This window comes from Canis aureus, chromosome 15 (assembly GCF_053574225.1).
Source record: "Canis aureus isolate CA01 chromosome 15, VMU_Caureus_v.1.0, whole genome shotgun sequence".
Taxonomy (NCBI): Eukaryota; Metazoa; Chordata; class Mammalia; order Carnivora; family Canidae; genus Canis; species Canis aureus.
Genome location: NC_135625.1, coordinates 10,112,693 through 10,135,347, shown reverse-complemented (window position 1 = coordinate 10,135,347; position 22,655 = coordinate 10,112,693). Strand labels below are relative to the sequence as shown.

The 22,655-nt window shown below is 51.8% G+C and overlaps 1 protein-coding gene across 1 annotated transcript; it reads left to right on the top strand.

Moving 5' to 3' along the window:
- Positions 1-2,596: 2,596 nt before the first annotated feature.
- LOC144285087 (ubiquitin carboxyl-terminal hydrolase 17-like protein 6) lies at positions 2,597-21,133 on the top strand. Its single transcript, XM_077850357.1, has 4 exons — positions 2,597-4,118; positions 15,687-15,757; positions 20,109-20,174; positions 21,077-21,133. The coding sequence occupies exons 1-4, from the start codon at positions 2,597-2,599 to the stop codon at positions 21,131-21,133; spliced, it is 1,716 nt and encodes a 571-aa protein (XP_077706483.1).
- The last annotated feature ends 1,522 nt before the right edge of the window (positions 21,134-22,655 follow it).

The following is a 22,655-nucleotide window of genomic DNA, read 5'->3' as shown; positions in this document are numbered from 1 at the left end:
TGGGACCTGTCTAGGGGCATCTGGGCACATTTCTTGCCTGGAGTCTGGAGGGGCATTTGGGAATTGTCTGCCAATGCGTTGCTGACAGCAGGACGGGTGTTCTCCTCAGGATACTTGGGTGGTGCCTGGGTGTGTCCCAGCCCATGGCCCTTGGAGCCAGCCTGGGGACCCTCAAGGGAGACTCTGCAGGGCCTCTTGGCTCTCTGCTGCACAACCAGGCTGTCAGCCCTGACACAGGGTTGGCGAGCCGGCAGAGGGGTGTCAGTGATCGGCACTTGCTGGGCACCTGGAGGTCCACCAGGTGGGCTGAGGCTAAATTTAGGGCTTCTGAGATGAGAGGTGGAATGGGACGGGAGTCTTATGTCAGGGGGCTGAGTACGTGGTTCCATCAGCAGGGCAGGCTCAGGGATAGATGGCCTCCTGGTGGTGTAGACGGGCATCGGCTTGTGTGGACACTGTGGGAAAAGAGAACACACGGGACTCCATGAGTTTGGCCCCGGCACCAAGGCAAAATGAACATTCAGGAAAGAAAGAAAGAAACCAACAAATGGCCAGGACCCTAGTAACCACCCCCTCCCCCGGAACAGGGAAAGAAAGAGTTGGGATCTGTTGACCTAGGAGTAGGGAATCTGGCTGCAGGGCTCGTCCAGAACAAAGGCCTGACAGGATGCTGTTGATGCCCTTGAGACATGGGGGGGACACGCAAAGTCCTGCCTCACAGCGATGCTTCCTCCATTGGACCAGCGCTTCCATCCTCTCTGCTCATGAGGCGATAGGAGTCCTGCTGCTGGAGAGTCATGGTGGGAGCACCTTAGTGGGGATGGGCAGTGTGGGATGATGTGTCACAAAGGACAGCGGCCTGTTCTTCTCTGAGGTTGGTATGTGCTCCAGGAGTGCCCGCCAATGACCTTCACACGTCAAACAGCCAGTGTCACAACATAGAAGGTGGGAGGCAACATCATGGGCACCAAGGGAAAACTGGGTGCAAATCCACCCTACTCAACTGCCACTGGTCAGAGAGGAAGTGGAGCCCCACTTCCACCAGGAGGCCCATGGAGCCCAGGGAGTCCCCAAGGGCACAGCCCGGGAAGCAGCGCACACTCACCCTCACATAGTCACAAGATTCCGTGTCTTCCTTCCAGGTGCGCTTCTGCCCCTCCTGGGGTCTCCTAGGGAACCTGTGGAGCAGGGCCTTCCTCTGCTCGGCTTCTTGCCTGCACGAGAAATCAAAGCAGGGAAAGGAGTAGGAACTCCCTTCCCTGGCTTCCAGCCGGACACCTGCTTGGGGCTTGGGCCAACCTGGTCCTTTCCGTCCTCAGCCAATCTACGCCCACCTCTGCCCCTCGTCCTAACTACAGGGAGCTGAACAGGTCGTCCAGGCAGTTTCTTACATACAGAGTCTGAAAGGGTCTGCCTTGGCATGTGCCAAGCTCCATACATTCACTGGTGCAGGGACACTGCTCCAGCCACAAACCCCACACCAAATCAGCAGGGACAGCTCCATCACCCAAATGTGGCCCCCCTTAGCCTGGGAGCTCCTCTGGCTGCCTCGCCCTGCCTGGCTCTGCCCGCAGCCGCCCTGCACACTGTGCATGCACACGGACTCGGGGTCTGTCGTATCAGCCCTGGCGTTTGGGTCACAAGCCCCATTCCTCACCTTCGTCTCCCTGCCTTCTCCCTCTCAGCCTGGTTCAACAGCCCAGCCTGGTGCCGCTGGTCCTGCTGACTCCCCGGCTCCACATTCTCCTTCAGCCTCCTGTTGCCCAAGGCAAGGGGAAGGAAGGTTGCACCCCAGTGTGTTACCGGGCATCTGGTGCTTGGTGCCTTGTGTTCAAGGTCCCGCGGTCTTGTACAGGTAAAATGAGGCATATAAACACTGGATTTAGGATATAGACTCTTGTAGGAAAGGGAGTTTCAAAGGAATGTTTCCCAAAAACATTAAACCAGTGAGAGAATTCCTGTTGTGTGGACCCGGGCCACACCAAGGCAGAAACTGGTATTCATCAAAACATTCACAATCTTTGTAGATTGGAATCATAGTCCAGAGAGATAGAAGTGGAGAAGCCAAGCAATGGATGCCATATTCCCAAATAATTGGTTTCAGCTACAAACATTCTGCTGGTGAGGAGAACGAGTTACTATGTGATACCTGAGCTCCTTTGGGAGAGTGATCTTCCCTGTCCTAGAGCACTAACGTCTAACACTCCTTGGCTCCCTTGGGGTTACTCAAAGGAAAGGACATTCAAAAAGGTTTCCTCTGAACATAGAAACTCTGAACAAATTCTGTTGAGAAAGGTGCAGGGACAGTTGAGGTGGTTGAGAATAATCTGAAAGTTGCATGTTGTGAGAGGCAAGAATAGGAGCTGGGCTGACCTGAATGGTCTCCGTCAGGGAGGGTCCACACCCAAATCCCGTAATCCAATCAAGCAATTAGAGTGGATTAGAGGACTTGGTGCCTTATCCCAGGGCCCAAAAGCCATAAAGGTGGAGGTGAGAATCACTATCTGCCATTTGAAAACGGCTCTGTGAGAGGAGCATCCCTTTGCGCCCCGAAGCTCCTGGTTGAATGTATCTTGTGGACACTGTTTCTGCAGACATGGAGGCTGCCCACCTCCACCCCTCAGAGGAGCCTCAGTTCAGCGCCTCTCCCAAACCCCAGTCATACTGGTCAAGGAGAGGCGGTGCTGAAGTCCACGGAGGACCCTCTGTGCCCGAGACGACATCCCCTGCATCAAAGACGCTCTCCTCCCCGACTGACCCGTTGGCTCCCGCATCAGCAGGGCCGCCTCCCACCAAGATGCCTCTGAGTTGGAAGAGCCTTTCCCAGGTGGGAGCCGGGCTTCAGAACATGGGCAACACTTGCTATGTGAATGCGACCCTACAGTGTCTGACCTACACAGAGCCCCTCGCCAGCTACATGCTGTCCCAGCAGCACGGGACCACCTGTAGGAGGCAGACATCCTGCATGCTGTGTACCCTGCAGGCTCACCTGACGCGGGTTCTCTGCCATCCTGGACGTGTGCTCCGGCCCCTGCCACTCCTGCTCGTCGCCTTCCACAGACACAAGCAGGAAGATGCCCATGAGTATCTCATGTTCATTCTGGATGCAATGCAGCAAGCATGCTTGCCTGAGGACAAGCCCTCAGACCCTGAGCATCCTCAGGACAGCACCCTCATCCAGCAACTCTTTGGGGGGTACTGGAGGTCTCATATCCAGTGTCTCCACTGCCAAGGCATTTCGAGCACTCTGGAACCTTACCTGGACATCAGCCTGGACATCGGGGCTGCTCACAGCGTCAACCAAGCTTTGGAGCAGTTGGTGAAGCCCGAACTGCTGGAAGGTGAAAATGCCTACCATTGTAGTAAGTGTCTGGAGAAGGTGCCTGCGTCCAAGGTGTTGACTTTGCACACTTCCCCGAAGGTCCTCATCCTGGTCTTGAGACGATTCTCAGACTTGACAGGCAACAAAATGACTAAGGAGGTGCAATATCCTGAGCGCCTTGACATGCAACACTACCTGTCTGAGCAGAGGGCAGGACCCTTGGTTTATGTGCTCTATGCCGTGCTGGTGCACGCTGGGAGGAGTTGCCACAGCGGACATTACTTCTGTTTCGTAAAGGCAGGAAATGGCCAGTGGTATAAAATGGATGATGCTGAGGTCAGCGCCTGTGATGTGACTTGTGCGCTGCGCCAACCTGCCTATGTCCTCTTTTATATGCAGAAGACTGATCTGGAGAGAGACCTTGGGAGGGAGTCAGTCAAGGAGGGAGGACTCGCATCTCCCGAGGCAGACCCCACAGTGGTGGGTGAGGCCTCAGGAGATCCGGCAACGGATCCCTCCGTGAACCTTCCTGAGTTGGAGGAGCGTGGGGAAGAGACCTCAAGGCAACAAATGACATTAGACCAGTGGAGATGCCTCCAAGAATGCAACCGCCCTAAGCCTGAACTCAATGTCAGGAGAAGAGAAATTGCTCTTCCTGAGAACGCAGTCATCCTTCACCACTCCAAATACAGACCTGAGATGCCGAAGAATCATCCTCAGCAGACCGTCGACCTGCTCACCACTGCAGCTGGGATGCTCCCACCTCAGGTGGCCGGGGACGTGGCCAAGGTCCCGCGTGTGCCAGGGAGAGCCAGACCTACCAAGAGGATGAGCAAGAAGGGACAGAGGTCTGGGGAAGCAGTCCAGGGATGTGTCTCCTAACTTTGGTGCACATGGGCGCACACACCCACACACACAGCGTCACTCACTCCAAACCCGAACACAGTCCCATACTGGAAATATTTTGTGTTGTGAGAAGTGTGTGTTCTGTATGTATGGAAGAACCATCTATCTGGTGTGTTCATGGGATATGGCCTTCAACTGAACCTAGAGGACACTGATATTTAAACCTGGGTCTTTGTCATGATCTTATATTGGGATCGTGTGGATTTCATATGGGTTGTATCGAGGAACCTGCCTCTCCTTCAGCCTTGGGGAGAGTGGGGGCCACTTGCAGGTGAGAGGCAGTGAGCAGTCAGGGTTGACAGTGGATATGATGCTGAGGACCTGGGGTTGAAGTCAGTATGTTTGACCCTCTCCTCATGCTCCCCACTTCCCAATGCTTTTCTTCTATTTTTTTTTTCTTTTTTTTAAATTATTTTTATTTATTTATGATAGTCACAGAGAGAGAGAGAGAGGCAGAGACACAGGCAGAGGGAGAAGCAGGCTCCATACACCGGGAGCCCGACGTGGGATTCGATTCCGGGTCTCCAGGATCGCGCCCTGGGCCAAAGGCAGCCGCTAAACCGCTGCGCCACCCATGAATCCCTCTTTTCTTCTATTTATATTGAAAAAATTTTGTCTGAACACATAAGTATGTATTGGGTGTTGCTAGCGATGTGTCTTGGTCAATGCTTGGAAATTGTAGGAAGGAAATTAAGTGCTTGCATTTGGGGCAATAACTGCATCCAGACATGATTGAACCACAGTGATTTTATTATGTTCCCTTCACTCTCTCCCACATTAAGACTGAAGAGAAGCAAACTAACAAGGACTCTTATTCCAAAGGGAAATGCCCAGCCTCCCACTGAACATAACTTTTTATGACTATTTTGCTACCATCTGCTCTGTGGCACCTCCTGACCCAGATGCAGTGGACTCTGGATTTCAGACCAGTTCAAATTCAAATTTGGACCTGGGTTGATACCTCTGGAAAACAGTGCCAAGTTCATGAATCTAGCAAAAGCTTTTTGAGGTCAGGTTATAGGTGTTCGTGTTATCATTTCATTTCTTACAGAGGAGTTTGACAAGTTCTTTATAGAATGGAAATTATTGCTTGACCAGCAAACGCCTCTGAGTGTGACCGTAGATGTGCAGTTGTAACATCACATCATAATGTTATTTTCACTCTGTATCCAAACTTGGACATGCACCCTTACTGGAGAGTAAGGGACAATAGGATCTGTGCAGAAGAAATCACGCTTTTTTTTAGATTTTCATGTACCAAAAACAGATTAGAGATATAAAGTGTCAGGGTTTCTTTCATGTCTGGAAATTGTGTTTCTTTTGACCAATACAGTTTACTGTGTCATAAAAAGTGAGGGAACTTGTGTGCATGTCTTGCCAAGAGTTCCCTAAGAGGACCTGCAGGTATCCCCGTCCTCTGAAGACTGTCATAGGGAATGAGACAGCTCATGGACTCGGGGACTTGTCCTCCACAGCAGAGGACCCTGAGGAGGTGTCTGTGGGAATGAGGATATGTCTCCACCTGGACTGTTGTGGTGAACCAGCAATTCCTCCGCTGAACTGGATGGAAACGGTCAAGTCCACAACGTGCTGGGTGTCCTGCTTTTGTGCGCCTACACATACACTCCCCCCACTACACAGATGCTGCAGTTTTTCTTTAGGTAAATCTATAGGAATGTGAAAGCGTGCTTCCCAATCCGGAATGTCAAATTTGTCTTAGTGAAATCCATTTTCTAACAAATGTAGGGAAATCATCCTGGCAATTTGTAACTTGTTTGTAAACAGAAATTAACAAGTTAATCTGAAATTGTTTTATAAATGTCTGAATTTCTGATTTAGAAAAAGATCCCATCCAGAGTTCTGCAAATTACACCATGTTTTCTCCTAGAAGACATTTTCTGTGCTTGTTGATATTATTTCTCTGAAATTGTTATGCAGAATATTGCATCTGCTTTGTTTGTTTTTGCTCTAAAATGTTATTACGAAGTTGTGTGGTTTTTTATTCTTAATAAAAAATTCCCACATATGATTTGGTGTGCAGACTTTTTCTCCCCAGTATTTCAGAACCTTGAACAGTTGTTTTATTTCCAGGCTGGCTCCTCACAGAGGCTTCTTTGCCTGCTTCCCCTGAGTGGAATTCCACAGCCACCTCTAGGTCACCTGCAGCTCAAATTCATAGCCTCCCCCCATGGGAATTTCTCACTCCTACTCACTGGCTCAATATAGGGGAAGCGCCAGCAGCCATTTAAGAGGAAATGCAATGGGACATAGGGACATTATTCTTCAGGGTCTCTTCAATTATGAGAGCTCTGACCAGGAAGATGTTTGTATGAGAAATTAAGGGGGAGGGAGTAGATTGAACGAGAAGCACACCATCTCTGTCCAAGGCTAGCAGAGACCCCTAGGAGGGATGACGGGAGATGGTTGGATAGCACACTGTGGGGACGGTGGAGGCTGGGCAGTCAGCAGATGGATTCTCTGGTTAGGTGTCTGGACGTCAATGCTCATCCTGTCCAGGTATCCATTAGTCAATCGAGGGGTGTCTCTCTATATCAAGATCTATTAGTCATGAGGACAGACCAAAGAATCTGCAGAGCGTCCCACAGAACAGATTCACGAGTTCTTTTTTTTTTAAAGATTTATTTATTTATTCATTCATTCATTCATTCATTCATTCATTTATGATAGACAGAGAGGGGGGCAGAGACACTGGAGGAGGGAGAAGCAGGCTCCATGCCCGGAGCCTGACGTGGGACTCGATCCCGGGTTTCCAGGATCGTGCCTTTGGCCAAAGGCAGGTGCCAAACCTCTGAGCCACCCAGGGATCCCCAGATTCATGAGTTATTTCCTGGGAAACCGGAATTGCCAATCCTGGATGGAGTTCTAGGTGGACCTCATACCTGTTTCCAGGAAACAATGTGTTGAGTCCTGGCTCCATCAACCTGTGGCAAGATGTCAGGCTGGAATTGTTTTCACAATAGAAATCTGGGCTGAAACTGGGTTTTGGGGACAGCCCCAAGGCTAGATTCCATGGCAGTATATGGAGGTTTAATCTGGGAGGCCACATCCAATCAATGATCTGTGAGCTTGACAAGGAGGGTAGGTTCCTGGCCATGGTGGGTGAATGTAAGCAGAAGGATTACCTGACTCCCCTTCCTGAGCTTTTGTGTTGTCCAGCAGGAGAAAACAAAGTCAGGACTTTTCACAGGAGATATCCTAGGGCATGTGTCTCGTGGCAGGTTTGAGCTCAGGCAGGAGACAGGAAACAGCTTCTAGGGAGCTTGCCTCCTCCCGTGAGGTGTGCATCATCCCAATAGAAGCTGCTCCAATAGAAGACACCACAGATGGACCACATCTTAGCTCTGCCTCTCCACTTCATAGAAATCAAGCACAGTAAAGGCATGGAGATGAGAACAATCCATTCCACAGTGATATTATTAAAAGTGCTCATATTAATGGGAAAAGAACCCCACCCCTGTGGTGATAAGGGGACATAAAATACATTAGCTTCCTGTTACCAGAGGGCGAGATGAGAAGGTTTCAATACAGTGTTTTAGTTTCTTTAGAAGAAGCCATTGCATTCACTCTTCTGGCAGTGGACTGAGCTAATCCTGTCTTCAGAGTGTAGGGATAGAGGAACATTCCTCAGCATCTTAAAAGCCATCTACGGAAACCCCTCAGCAAACATCATCCTCAATGTGGAAACACTGGGAGCCTTTCCCCTAAGATCAGGAACAAGGCAGGGACGGCCACTCTCACTCCTGCTATTCAACATAAGATACCTAGGAATCAACCTCCCCAAAGAGGTAAAGGATCTATACCCTAAAAACTGCAGAACACTTTTAAGGAAATGGAGGGAGACACAAAGAGATGGAAAAATATTCCAAGCTCAAGGATTGGAAGAAGTAATATTATGAAAATGTCAAGGGTACCCAGGGTGATTCACACATTTAATGCAATCCCTATCAAAACACTGAGGACTTTCTTTAAAGATTTGGAACAAATCATCTTAAGATTTGTGTGGAAATAGAAAAGACCCTGAATAGCCAGGGGAATATTAAAAAGAAAACCATAGCTGTCTTTAAAATTTTTAGTGATACTGTGTGTGATACACGATTTGGAGTATATATGGAATCAATACATTTTGTTGCATTAGGGATTTTTCCATTTGGAGACATCTCAGTAAATCAGTTCCACGTGGTGGCTCTAGCATGTTGGGGCTCACATGCCAGCGATCACACAGAAGCAAAGAATTGAAGGACACATGGAACCTGAAGACTCCATAAGCAAGGGAGGGAACTCAGGGAGAGAATGGAATTTTAAGAAATCCCTCACGGAGGAAGAGCATGGAGTGAAGACACTCTGGGTGCACAGACGGGAGACGGTGGTGGATAAGGAAGAGCCCCGCCGTCAGGAGGGAATCCGATGCTGCCAATTCCTTCCAATGTGGCTGCTTTTGCCCTTGGAGTGTCCTAGATAATGTCTGGTCAAGGGCCTTGCTGTCTCATGCTTCTTACCCGGAAATGAAAAATAACGCCAGACATGTGAGTCTCAAAAATGTGGGAGGGAGCCCTGAATCCAGCAGGACGGCCACTGGGGAGTCCCCCTGAGAATCTCTCTCCCTCTTTTTGTCGGCCCCCTCTCTCCCGCTACTCTGTGGTCTCTCTCTGGTCTCTCCCTGTCTCAAACAAATAAACAAATAAATCTTAAACAGAAACAAACAATGAAACGTGTTCATGTCTTGGCATCTATGTCCCCACATCCAAGTCGATTAGATCCGGGGAGCCCGGTGTTTCTCAGTATTTCAGGGTGTGGGAAGCACTGAAGTCCTTTGCCCTTTGCTACACTGACCTCCACTCTCATGTCCGATCCACCTCCCAACTCTTAGACAATTTAAAGTATTTTCCAACAATGTGGTTTGGTTTTGGGGTCTGCCATGCACAGTCTGGATCCCTGCTCAGTGAGAGGCTCCATCTCACTCTCCAACTGGCACAGATCTATCCGCTTAGCTCTCTATCTCAATCTGTCTGATGAATCAATAAAGATTTTAAAAACCGTGATATTTTCTCTACAGAATTCAAACTGTTACATTATTTTTCTAATAACTGTGATTCATGAATGTTATAATTCATTCTGAAAGGAAATAATGGAAACATTAAATGCATGTATATGTGACCAAAGTTTAAAACAACATGAGAACGGCCGCCCAAATCATAGGAAACTGCATAATCACGCATTAATTACCTTTCAACAATGCATTAGTCCATCTTGCCCCAAAGAAATATAATTGTTACATAGCACCCATTAGTTAACCTCAAAACCCACATTCATTCAGTGGAGAATGTCTTTCTGAGGTGTCACCCAAGGACCAAAATTGGAGTGGAAGTGATCTGAAATCCTGTGCCCACCTCTTCTTTGTCAGGAGATTGTCACACAGACGGATGACAGTAAAGTGTTCTGGACAGGTTAGAGTTGCTGGGATATGGAGCAATTCGCTGTGGGAGATGGGTCCTTGCCAGGCACCTTCTCTTCAGTCAAAGGTGGGGGTGGATTGTGAGGGGGCTGTGATTCAACCAGCATTATCTAATCAGGCAGGATGCATTTAACTCCTGAAATATAAGCATTTCATTGCCTCTTTGCATTTCCAAATATGATCAAGCATCCGGGTTTATGGGTTGACTTCTCAATATATATTTTGTGCCCATAGTTTCCTGAAAAGAAGTCTGTCGCCATGCAAGGCTGCAGGTCATCGACGTACACGGTAGTTTGTCATTTCTTTGTGTAGGTGCCCTGGGTTTTCTTTTTTTTTTTTTTTGCCCTGGGTTTTCAAATCAGTGCTGGTTGTATATGACCAAACACATTGCTGCCAACACTCCACCCACGCTGGTTTGGACAAATGGTCTTTCAATATAAAGAGAAGATAAGCAATGGGATGAGGGATGCATGAGGACATGGTCAGATATGCTCACATTGACCCCAGGTCCTCAGCATCATTTCCACACTCAAAGCTGCCTCTCACTGCTTCTAATCCTTTCACCTTCAAGTGGCCCCATTTTCCCCCAAGGCTGAAGTAGGGGCTGATTCACCCAATGTGCATCCAACTGTGCTAAATACATCTATTACTAATATCCATAACCTGTACCAGTTTGTTCAGATAACTCTGACGTCTTCCATATCTGGATGAGAGTGGATTTTCCTTTGGGAAGATAGGTTTGGCTCTGTTTGGTTGGGTTTCGTTTGGTTTGGTTTGGTTTGGTTTTGGTTTGGTTTTTGGATGGCAGGGAAGCAAAAGACATGTCAGGTGACTAGAGGGGAGAGCACAGGTCTGCTCAGACCTTCTTCCACTAGCCTTTCTCCCTGGTCTCTCTGTGCACATGGACGGAATCCAGTCAATTGCACATGAAGTCCCAATTCTGCTAGAGAGCCCAGCATTAAGGCCCTTTGCTCAAGCCTGCCTGCCTCCTCACCCTTGTGCCCTATATTCCTGCAAGTCCAAGAATACTTAGACTACTTTGCTAGTTCCAATCCCAACATCCCCTGTGATGCTAGGCCTTCCCACCCTTGGGCCTCTGGGATCTTCATAGGCTTCCAGAAAGTAGGGAACATTTCTATTACTGCACACATCCCATGAGTGCCCAAGAAGCTGCATTTTCCTCATAAGCCATGAGATAGCAATAGGGCGGCATTCATGGGATGAGACAGGGGCTTGAGGCTCAAGGGGCCAGACTCTGACTGGGGTCACATAATGATTGCATGAATGGAGTTACTTAGGGCTTGGGGGCAGGAGAAGGATTGCACACTGTGGCTTTTCTACTGCCATCTGACTTTTTAAACCCTAGTGTGCTCATAGAGGAGCTCCTCTACCCTCCACCTACAGGCATCTGCACAGAGAGAGGGAACACCCTTAAACAGATGCTCTGGATTGAGAAAAGAGCAGTCAGTTGTTTTTCCAAAAAAAAAAAGAAAGAAAGAAAGAAAGAAAGAAAGAAAGAAAGAAAGAAAGAAAGAAAGAAAGAAAAAGAAAGAAAGAAATTCTCTAAATATAAGTATGGAAGTGCTTGGTGTGGTTTGGTTTCATTTGGCATGGTGTTGTATTGTTTTGTTTCCATGGGCCCATATCAGAGATATACCTGAGAAAGAGAGACAGAGAGAGAACAATGAGAGAGAGAGAGACACCGTGGCCTTGGTCTCGTGCTATTTGGACGACTTGTCATGTATTGCCTCCTTAGAAAATCATCAGGAGGGTAAAAAATATCCTTGCCCAGGTCTCAGAAAGGAGGCATCATGATCCAACATTAAAGTGGGATCCAGAATATGTATAGAGGGAAACCACCCACTCATCCCATTAAAGACCAACCTGTGACCCAGGGCCCATACAGTACACAGGGCTCCCTCACAGGGTGCACAGGGTCAATGTTCCCTATGCAGTACTTAATGAAGGAGACTGGGTGTGCAGGAGACCCTCAAAGTATACATATCCCCCAAAACTATCACGCTGTTATTTCCTCTCAGTTAGTTAAGGCTGGAGGAATTAAATTAACTATAGAGAGTTTCAGAATTGCTGAGACACAATGGAATATTCCTCAGCCATTAGAAACGACAAATACCCACTATTTGCTTCAACGTGGATGGAACTGGAGGTTATTATGCTGAGTGAAGTAAGGCAATCGGAGAATGACAAACAGTGTATGTTCTCATTCATTTGGGGAATTAAATAACAGTGAAAGGGAATATAAGGGAAGGGAGAAGAAAAAGACTCCTAACTCTGGGAAACAAACTACAGGTGGTGGAAGGGGAGAAGGGCGGGGGGTGGGGTGAATGGGTGATGGGCACTGAGGGGGGCACTTGACGGGATGAACACTAGGTGTTATTCTGTATGTTGGTTAATTGAACACCAATAAAAATTTTTTTAAAAAAAGGACATAAAAAAAAAGAATTGCTGAGATTAAAAAACCCAGAAACCAAATCAAAAGAAACACATAAACACTATTCATCAGTGCTAACATTTTTAAGGGTAATCAAACACTACACACAATTCTAAATTATGGCTGAGAATAATTGAAATGCGCAGATGAACTATTGCCCATGACAGAGTCCACAAAGCTACCACTACAGTCTAGAAAACTCATCTTAGGAGAAAACACAATGTCCATTTGCAGAGCCCACAGGGGCTGTTCCAAGCTGAAAACCCAAATGCAGACATGTGTACGCCAATGAGAGCTTAAAGTCTGAGTTTCTATTTCCATTGTAGTGACAAATGCTCATTCAAAATTCCCTTCATTTCTTGGAGAATCTATTTGCTGAAGAGAAAATAGACATTCCAGAGGGAAGAGTAGCCTTTGCCACAGCACACGGATTTCCCTAAAGAAAAGTGCATTGTGTGCCTTTGGGGTTCAGTGTCTGTGCACGGCCCCAGGAGCATGAGAGGCAGCAGGCTGTGGATCCAGGAATTTCCATGCAAAGGAGCTGAGGAAGCGCTGATTCCCCACATGAGTCCAGGAGGGGCCACGTCCTCAGGTCCCCAGTCGCCCCGTCAGGGTGAAGTGGGGTGGAGGACAATGTCCGAGGCCAGGAGCTGGCTCATTCGCTCTCACTGTCTTCTGAGGATGAGGACACCTGTAGGTCACCATGGAGGACACTCCAGGGGCCACAGACACAGGCTCCATCCGACATGTGGGGGGCAAGAGGGCCCTGAGCAGGGCCTGGCTTCTCGGGAGGAAGGATGAGGGAGCTGCGAGGAGCCGGGAGCTCCAGCAGCTTCTGTCCAATCTGGTGAAGACCATTCTCAGGAGCTGAGTGGGGGCCCGCAGAGGGCGGCCGTGGGGGCTCGGTGCATGGCTGCAGTGTCTCCAGGTGAGGTGTGGCAGGTGTGGGCTGGGGGCCCTTGCTTGGCTGGAGGGCAGGTGTCTTCCTGGGCTGCAGGGGCCCAGCTGCGCATCCAGGGGCATGTCTGCTTCCTGGAGGACACAGACTCTGTGAAATCCTCACAGGGGCTTCCTCAATGATCCTGCAGGTGTGCTGGGAGGGCCTCCAACCCGGTTTTTTTCGGGAGTTCTGGGACCTGTCTAGGGGCATCTGGGCACATTTCTTGCCTGGAGTCTGGAGGAGCATTTGGGAATTGTCTGCAATGCTTTGCTGACAGTGGGATGGGTGTTCTCCTCAGGATACTTGGGTGGTGCCTGGGTGTGTCCCAGCCCATGGTCCTTGGAGCCAGCCTGGGGACCCTCGAGGGAGACTCTGCAGGGCCTCTTGGCTCTCTGCTGCACAACCAAGCTATCAGCCCTGACACAGGGTTGGCGAGCCGGCTGAGGGGTGTCAGCGATTGGCACTTCCTGGGCACCAGGAGGTCCACCAAGGGGCCTGAGGCTAACTTTAGGGCTAATCAGAGGAGATATGGAATGAGACCAGAGTCTTATGTCTGGGTTCTCAGTACGTGGCTGCATCAGCAGGGCAGGCTCAGGGATAGAAGGCCTCCTGGTGGTGTAGACGGGCATCAGCATGTGTGGACGCTGTGGGAAAAGAAAAGACACAGCACCATGAGTTTGGCCTCAGCACCAAGGCAAAATGAACATTCAGGAAAGAAAGAAACCAATAAATGCCCACGACCTTAGTAACCACCTCCTGCTCCGAAACAGGAAAAGAAAGAGATGGAATCTGTTGACCTAGGAGTAGGGAATGCAGCTGCAGGGCTGCTCTGGAACAAAGGATGTTTGGATCCTCCCGGAGAATGACAGGATGTTGTTGATGCCCTTTAACATGGTGGGGGGACAAGGAAAGTCCTGCCTCACAGCGATGCTTTCTCCATTGGACCAGCTCTTCCATCCTCTCTGCTCATGAGGTGATAGGAGTCCTGCTGCTGGAGAGTCATGGTGGGAGCTCCTGAGTGGGGATGGGCAGGGGGGTAACGTGTCATGAAGGACAGAGGCCTGTTCTCTGAGGATGGTATGTGCTCCAGGAGTGCCCACCAATGACCTTCACACGCCAACCAGCCACTGTTCACACACATACGAGGCATAAGGCAACATCATGGGCACCAAGGGAAAAAAGGGTGCAAAGACCACGCTACTCAACTGCCACTGGTCAGAGAGGAAGTGGAGCCCCGCCTCCCCCAGGAGGCCCATGGAGCCCAGCGAGTCCCCAGGGGCACAGCCCGGGAAGCAGCGCACACTCACCCTCACATAGTCACCAGATTCCGTGTCTTCCTTCCAGGTGCGCTTCTGCCCCTCCCGGGGTCTCCTGGGGAACCTGTGGAGCAGGGCCCTTCCTCTGCTCGGCTTCTTGCCTGCACCAGAAATCAAGGCATAGAAAGGAGAAGGAACTCCCTTCCCTGGCTTCCAGCCAGACACTGGCTTGGGGCTGGGGCCAACCTGGTCCTTTCCCTCCTCAGCCACTCTACGCCCATATCTTCCCCTCATCCTAACTACAGGGAGCTGAACAGGTCGTCCAGGCAGTTTCTTGCATGCAGAGTCTGAAAGGGTCTGCCTTGGCATGTGCCAAGCTCCATACATTCACTGGTGCAGGGACACTTGTCCAGCCACAAACCCCACACCAAATCAGCAGGGACAGCTCCATCACCCAAATGTGGACCCTGTTAGCCTGGGAGCTCCTCTGCCTGCCTCGCCCAGCCTGGCTCTGCCCGCAGCCGCCCTGCACACTGTGCATGCACACGGATTCGGTGTCTGTCGTGTCAGCCCTGGCGTTCGGGTCACAAGCCCCATTCCTCACCTTCGTCTCTCTGCCTTCTCCCTCTCAGCCTGGTCCAAAAACCCAGCCTGGTGTCTTGGGTCCTGCTGACTCCCCGGCTCCACATTCTCCTTCAGCCTCCTGGAGCCCAAAGCCATGGGAACGAGGGTCATGCCCCAGTGTTTTATGGGGCATCTGGTGCTTGATGCCTTGTGTCCAAAGGCCCCACAGTCCCTGCACTTTACCTGGGGGAAGAAGGGGCAGGGGTCAGTGCATCCAATCAAATGCCAGTGAACCTTCCAAGCACACGAATGGGAGGCCATCCTCATGGAGTGGCACATCGGATGACGACAGGGGACATCCTATCTGGCTAGTGAGGTGTCAGTATAGTGAAGACCTCTGGATGCTTACTCCCCATCCCGTGGAAGGGAGGAAAGGGCAAGAGGGATTGGAGGTGTCAGGTTGAGGACAGGTGGAAACATCATTAAGACTGGGGACAAACAAAAGGCTCGATCAGATCTTATGGTGCCCTGGGGCTGATGCTCAGAGCCTCTGAGTGTCCCAGTGTGTAGCCTGGGGGGATTTCCTGCCCATGTCACGATGGACAACTGAGTTTGGGCCACGATCTTCCGGGAGCCTAGACTGTCTCAAGACTCCTGGCAGAGCTCCTGCTTCAAAACCCATGCCAGCCTCCCCACTCACCCTGGGATCCTCCTCCTCTGGACTGGGAACTCTGAGGGCCAGTCCTGCTTTCTGAGGCCTCTTGTCTTTCTAGGGTCTCAAGGGAGTGTCGGGCCCAAGCTGGGCATGACTGGCCGCCAACAGTCCCACGTTCTGGAGGGACAAGTAAGTCTGCTTCAGGGATGGGTTTCTGGTAGCCTGAGGGAAAAGAAACAAGAGAGTCCTATTCATCCTGACCTAGGCATCCTCCCTGTTCCGTCTTCCCAAGGAGGTCTTAGCGAGCTTCAGGACAGTTCTGCCAGAGAAACACACATTTCCCCTGTCACTTCTCTTTCCTCCTTCCTGCCTCGCTCTCTTAGCCAAGCCACATCCCCGCTCTGAGGAAGGCCGCCCTTAAGGAAAGAATCTTGTTGACACTATCATTAAGTCTCTCCAAATCCGGGATCCCTGGGTGGCGCAGCGGTTTGGCGCCTGCCTTTGGCCCAGGGCACGATCCTGGAGACCCGGGATCGAATCCCACATCAGGCTCCTGGTGCATGGAGCCTGCCTCTCCCTCTGCCTATGTCTCTGCCTCTCTCCCTTTCTCTCTCTGTGACTATCAAAAAAAAAAAGTCTCTCCAAATCCCCTGTGGGAGCAAAACCAGGGACGGGACCTCTCCCGATTGAGGTCCAGTGGGATGCACCATGGAGCACGCAAAGGGCAAAAACGTCAGGAAAGTGGGCTTCCCTCTCTCATATCTGAATGCCCCTTGTGACAGCAGAGGAGGCCATAGTTAAGTCCAAATTCATTGGGAAAACACATTCTCCTCTACTCGATGGGAAGCTGCCCATCTGAACACTTCCATTCCATGTGTTCGTGGCAGTGCCCCCAATTAACTGCCATCGAAGGTTTGGGAGGTGAATTTCTTTTCACCTTGGGAACCAGGTGATTCTTCTATTGAAAAAAAGGCCAATTATTTATGGGAGAGAGAGTGTGTGTGTGTGTATGAGGGAATGTGATCACCTGAGCTGTAGGAAGGACAGAGGGAGATGGAGACACTCAGTTATCAGAAACCCAGTGAGGGCCTGGATCCATCTCCAGAGACTGAGATCATGACCCGACCCAAGTGAGTCCCTGAAACAATGGAGCTATCCAGGCACCCTGATCCTGTGTCTTCTCTAGGCCTGCAGGGCCCACTGAGACATTTAGGGGCCTTCTGTCCCTGCTCGTCCACCACCCCACACCAATGTGACACCTGAGGCCCCATTCCACTGGCATGGAACCTCCGGGTGTCCAGGGCATTCACAGCCATGCCTTGGCTCAGTCTCTGTTCTCAGAACATGTTAGACCAGAAAGAGTCCTTAACCCATGGAGTAAGGGTCAATCCCTCCATCATTTCCTCACTGTCTCATTGCTCAGACAGGGAAGGTCGGACCAGTGGCCCGAAAACTCACCTGAAGTGCGATTGTGGTCCTCACACCCATCAGGAGAGGCTGAGAAAGGTCCTGGACACTCCACTGCAGGAGACTGGGTGTCCCGTGGGAGAGAGGGATGGTCAGGAATGGCCACTTCCGTTGCTCCCGGACTTTTATACTGCCCCAAGGTCACGTGACGTTTCAGCCACTTGAAAGACATCCACCTAATCCTCTTAGTGGCTGCAGGGATTGAGCCACTCAGCAGCTTCAACAGGCTAATGATGCCCTCATGAGAGCGATTTCTATGACTCCGTGTGTGTGCCTGTGTGTGTGTGTCTCTGTGAATGGAGGTGTGAGTCCATGTGGATTTGGTGGAGATTGAAATTTCTGCAAGTGAAATTATATTGGTACATTTTAGCGTGGGAATTAACCTCAGGACTCATGTTTCCTGAACTATTGGTATTTTACCAACACTTCTGCTGAATTTAGACCTAATGGTATTAAAAATGGGGTCAGGGTTTGAGGTTATTCAAGATGTTATATCCATTTTGTCAACTAACTTTCAGTTAAAAACTCAAATGTAAAGAGCAAGATCTTCCAATCGGCTATAATCGCTTGATTGGATTAAGGGATTTGGGTGTGGTCCCTTTCTCATAGAGACCTTTCAGGACAGCCCAGGTCCTAATCTTGACTCTCTCATCAGACAGCACCTTCAGGTCTTTCTCAACCTCCCTAACTGCCCCTGCTCATTTCTGAACCGAATTTGATCAGTTTCTATGTTCAATGGATATATCTCTATGAATGTCCTTTTTCTTCCTCAGTAACCTCAAGCGAGCCAAGGAGTGTTAGACGTCAGTGCTCTAGGACAGGGAAGATCACTCTCCCAAAGGAGCAAAGGTATCACATAGGAACAGGTTCTCCTCACCAGCCAGAATGTTTGTAGCTGTAACCAATCATTTGGGAATATGGCATCCATTGCTTGGCTTCTACACTTCCATCTCTCTGGACTATGATCCCAATCTACAAAGATTGTGAAGGTTTTGATGAATACCAGTTTCTGCCTAGGTGTGGTCTGGGTCCACCACAAGAGAAATTCTCTGGCTGGTTTTATGCTTTTGGGAAACATTCCTTTGAAACTCCCTTTCCTACAAGAGTCTATATCCTCAATCCAGTGTTTATATGCCTCATTTTAACTGTTCCTCAGGGAATTCCACCCCAATATCCTTTATATTCTCTTGATTCAGTTGGAATATGTTGTAGGCTTGTGCCTTTTTCCACATTGTGGGCTTGGCAGGTGTAGATGCAGGTAGGAGGGCACCTGGTTAGCTTGTGGTTTGAAAGTGTCGTTATGGCTTCTTCCGCCCACAGAATTGGTAGTGTCTGCTGAAACATTTTTGAGTCGACACGACAATTCATTCCTACTTGTGACCATGATCCTTTGCATTGGGAAAGGAGGCATCTTTGTGCAGGATAGAATAGTGAAGAATAATGAAGTTTAGGAAATCATATAAGTCTTAGGAAAGGTGGAAACCTAAGTCTATTTGTCTTCTTTACTGACCAGAGGCCAAGAGAAACAGGAACATTTTGCCAGGCCTTGGTCAGTGACTGGGCTTCACAAGCCCTTGGGCCCTGCTGAATTCTTGATGTTCACTTGTCGTCCCTGGACACTAAGAGAATAAAAGTGTCATCTCTGAAGCCACCATGTTTTAGGATATTGATTCTGTACCCATGGAGTTCAATAAAAAACTTGTGTAGGAATCTCGATATGATATCTCCATTTTTACCTGAAAGTTTTAATCCCTGAGCCTTCCCTGCCAATGAAGGCACGTACTGAGACCCCCGATGAGACTGTCCAGTCCCATTCCACATCTCCTCTGAGTAGCCCTAAAGTTAGCCTCAGCCCACCTGGTGGACCTCTTGGTGCCCAGGAAGTGCCGATCGCTAACACCCCTCAGCTGGCTCGCAAACCCTGTGTCAGGGCTGACAGCTTGGGTGTGCAGCAGAGAGCCAAGAGGCCCTGCAGAATGTCCCTTGAGGGTCCCCAGGCTGGCTCCAAGGGCCATGGGCTGGGACACACCCAGGCACCACCCAAGTATCCTGAGGAGAACACCCGTCCCACTGTCAGCAACGCATTGGCAGACAATTCCCAAATGCCCCTCCAGACTCCAGGCAAGAAATGTGCCCCGATGCCCCTAGAGAGGACCCTGAACCTCCAAAAGAAACCGCAATGGAGGCCCTCCCAGCACAACTCCAGGCATTGAGGAAGCCCATGTGGGGATTTTGGGGAATCTGTGTCCTCCAGGAAGCAGACATGCCCGTGGATGCACAGCCGCGCTTCCGCAGACCAGGAAGACACCTGCCCTCCATCCAAGCAAGGGCCCCCAGCCCACACCTGCCACACCTCACCTGGAGATGCAGCAGCGGTGCACCGAGCCCCCACGGCCGCCCTCTGCGCGGGCCCCCACTCAGCCCCTGAGAATGGTTTTCACCAGATTGGACAGAAGCTGCTGGAGCTCCCGGTTCCTTGCAGCTCCCTCATTCCTTCCTCCCGGGAAGCCAGGCCCTGCTCAGGGCCCTCCTGCCACCCACCTGTCGGATGGAGCCTGTGTCTGTGACCCCTGGAGTGTCCTCCACGGTGACCTACAGGTGTCCTCATTCTCAGAAGACAGTGAGAGCAAATGAGCCAGCTTCTGGCCTTGGACCCTTGTCCTCCACCCCACTGCACCCTGACGGGGTGACTGCGGACCTGAGGACGTGGCCCTCCCTGGACTCATGTGGGGAATCAGCACTTGCTCAGCTGTTTTGAATGGGAATTCTCGGGTCCACAGCGAGCTGCCTCTCATGCCCCTGGGGCCGGGGACCCACCCCCAAAACATACCTTGCACGTTTCTTAGGGAAATCCATGCACTATGGCAAAGGCTACTCTTCCATGTGGAATGTCAATTTTCTCTTCTGCAAATAGATTCTCAGGGGTCCCGGTGGCTCCCTGCAGGCTGCACGTCCCCTCTGTCCTCAGGGTGCAGGGGCCTCGGCCGGGAAGGGGCATCGGATCGCCCCGATGAAGTCCAGCCGGACGGAGCTGCTGGAGCACAAAGTCCGACAACTGCTGCTCGCCTTGCAGTGCAGGGACATCATCTCCATTTGCAGCTTCTTAGACGACTATCGTGGATTCGCCACCACGGACGAGGTGCTGGACCTGCTGTTCACCGAGTGAGCACCTGCCCCTCCGCAGCCCAGGGCTGGGCCACCTGCTGCTGGGGAGGCTGGGGATGGTGTGAGCTTCCCGGCCTCGGGCTGCTCCCCCGCCTGAAGCAGGGTCACCCAGGGCATAGCGGGGTCCTGGAGGGCAGCCCCGTGGCCTGGCCTGTGGTGGGTCGGCCAGAGGGGCTGTGCCTGTGCTCAGCAGCCGTCCTCCTCCCTGTGACCAGGTCTGTGCCTCCTCCCCCCCGTCACCAGTGTCCTGAGCAGCCTGTTTCCCCATTGAAAGGGAGTTTTAAGAGTCCATTGGGGGTCTGTGTCCTGGGGCAACAAGACAGGGGGACCCCGGGGTGCCCCGGGCCCACTCGGATAGTGTGCCATGGGCCTGGCCAGAGCCCTTTCATGCTCAAGCCTTCAGGAGGCCCCAGCAGGTGCGGGCGCTTCTCTGGGAGCAGCCCGTGGCCCCACGCACAGAGCTGACAGCCCCCGGGGCTCCGGGCTAGTCAGGGGTCAGACGGTGACAGCCCCCATGATGAGAGGTGGCGTCCAGAAGATTATTCATGGGATGTCACCCGCCCTCCCCTAGGTATGGGTGCATCGTAGATGCGTGGGGTAACAATGACGTGGTCCTGCAGTGCTAGAAACTATGAGTGACTCCGGCTCCTGCAGGAGGGCCTTCCCTCTCCAGGAGGGCAGCGAGGGGGCTGTGGGGTGGGGGGGCTGCACCGTCACCCCACACATCTGCAATTCCTGTGACAGGGTAAAGGTCTAAGGCCCCTTCTGGAAAAGAGGGCAGGAGAGCCAGGATGGGGTGCGGGCTTGGTGGGAGGGACTGGGACCCCTAAGGAGACCTTCTCTATGCCCCCCAACCCTCTCTCTGCCCCACACCAGGGGCCCAGATCAGTGGGGGTCGGGAACATCGCATTCCCCAATCTGGTGGCACCTTGACCCGGGGGCACAGCAGGTGCTCAGGAGGGCCGGTGAGGGCTCCCGGACCAGGCAGCCCCGCCCGGTGAGAGATGGGATATTAGAGTCAGTGGAAGGACACCCCCGGGGGCCCTCGTGAGGGAGGCAGCGCAGAGCCATAGGAGGGAAGGTGGCAGTCCCAGGCGGCTCCTGGCAAGGCCTGGCAGGACACAGAGCCCGAGCCCTCCTGCCTTGGAGCTTCCCAGAGCGACAGTGTGTGCAGTGAGGGCAATGACAGGCCAGACACCCCCCGTCTCCGGACGCCTGCCGGTGGACTCAAGGGGCAGGTGGGCAGGGACCAGGCTGAGGAGGGAGCCCCACTTCCCCAGGAGAGACGGTGATGGTCACCCCACTGGGCGTGGGCTCCCCAGAACAGAGGCTGCATCCCAGCCCCTCTTCAGGGAGCAGGCCTGTGGCAGGCAGGACCACCAGGTGGCAGGGGGACAAGGACAGAACTTGCCTCCAACATCCGCAAGGAAGGCCGGGGCCCCGGGTTCTGCAGGGCTTCCCTCAGGACATCTGTGAGTGAGGGCGCCCTGTCTTCTGATGCCTGTGCCTGCTTGTCCCTCCCCAGGACCATCTCCTGCATGCTGGAAATATGGCTGGATTATTACCGGGATGACTTTTGTCAGCTCCCAGAATTTCCCTCCCTTATAAAACTTCTGCAATTCCTAAGGCAGCACATGCCAGGCTCAGACATGGAACTCTGTGCCCTGCGTTACCTCCAGCAATTCAGACGCCTCCATGCAGCGGAGCCAGAGGCTGGGGGTGAGGAGGTCTGGGGGTGGCCAAGTTGAGGACGGGGGGGCCCGCAGATCCAGCTTCTGTTCAGCTGGGTCGGGAGCAGGGGGTGGGCTCACACCCCACCCCACGGGCTGCAGCCTGGGGACACCTCTCAGGGATCTTGCCCTCACACACGTGGAGGGGTGGGAAGAGTGGCCTTGACTTGGGAGGGATGTGGACAGTCCGTCCTCATGGTGATACTTTGTCTTGTTGGAGCTACAGCTTTGGCCCGAGGAAAACACCCTGAAGCAGCTCAGGAGCGCGCCCCAGCTCCGACCGTGGGGCCTGCTGCCCCGTCGGGGCCTGCGGGGATCGAGGCCATCCTGGCTGCTGGGGCTGAGGGCTCAGCCCGCGCTGAGGTGCCCACTGGGGAGGCGAAGCCCCTGCAGATAGTGGTCACTGCTCTAGCTCACTGCTCCATCCTGGAGGAGCCCCCTGCACCCCTGAGAGCCCTGGGGGAGGAGCAGACGCCATCCCCTGCTCTCGAGGTCGTGGATGTGCCGGAGAAGCTTCCTAACTCAATGGAGCAATCGGCCTGGGCACGGAGCAACCCCGTGAACCACCTCGGGAGCCAGCCCCAGCTCATGCCGCGGGGCTCATGGTGGCTGCAGCCCAATGGAGCCTTCCCCTCCCCGTCATTGCGCTGTTCCTGTATTTTATGATTTTCATAAACCTTCCATAAGGGCTTATGTATTTTATTTTTGATAAAGGATAAGTTAAC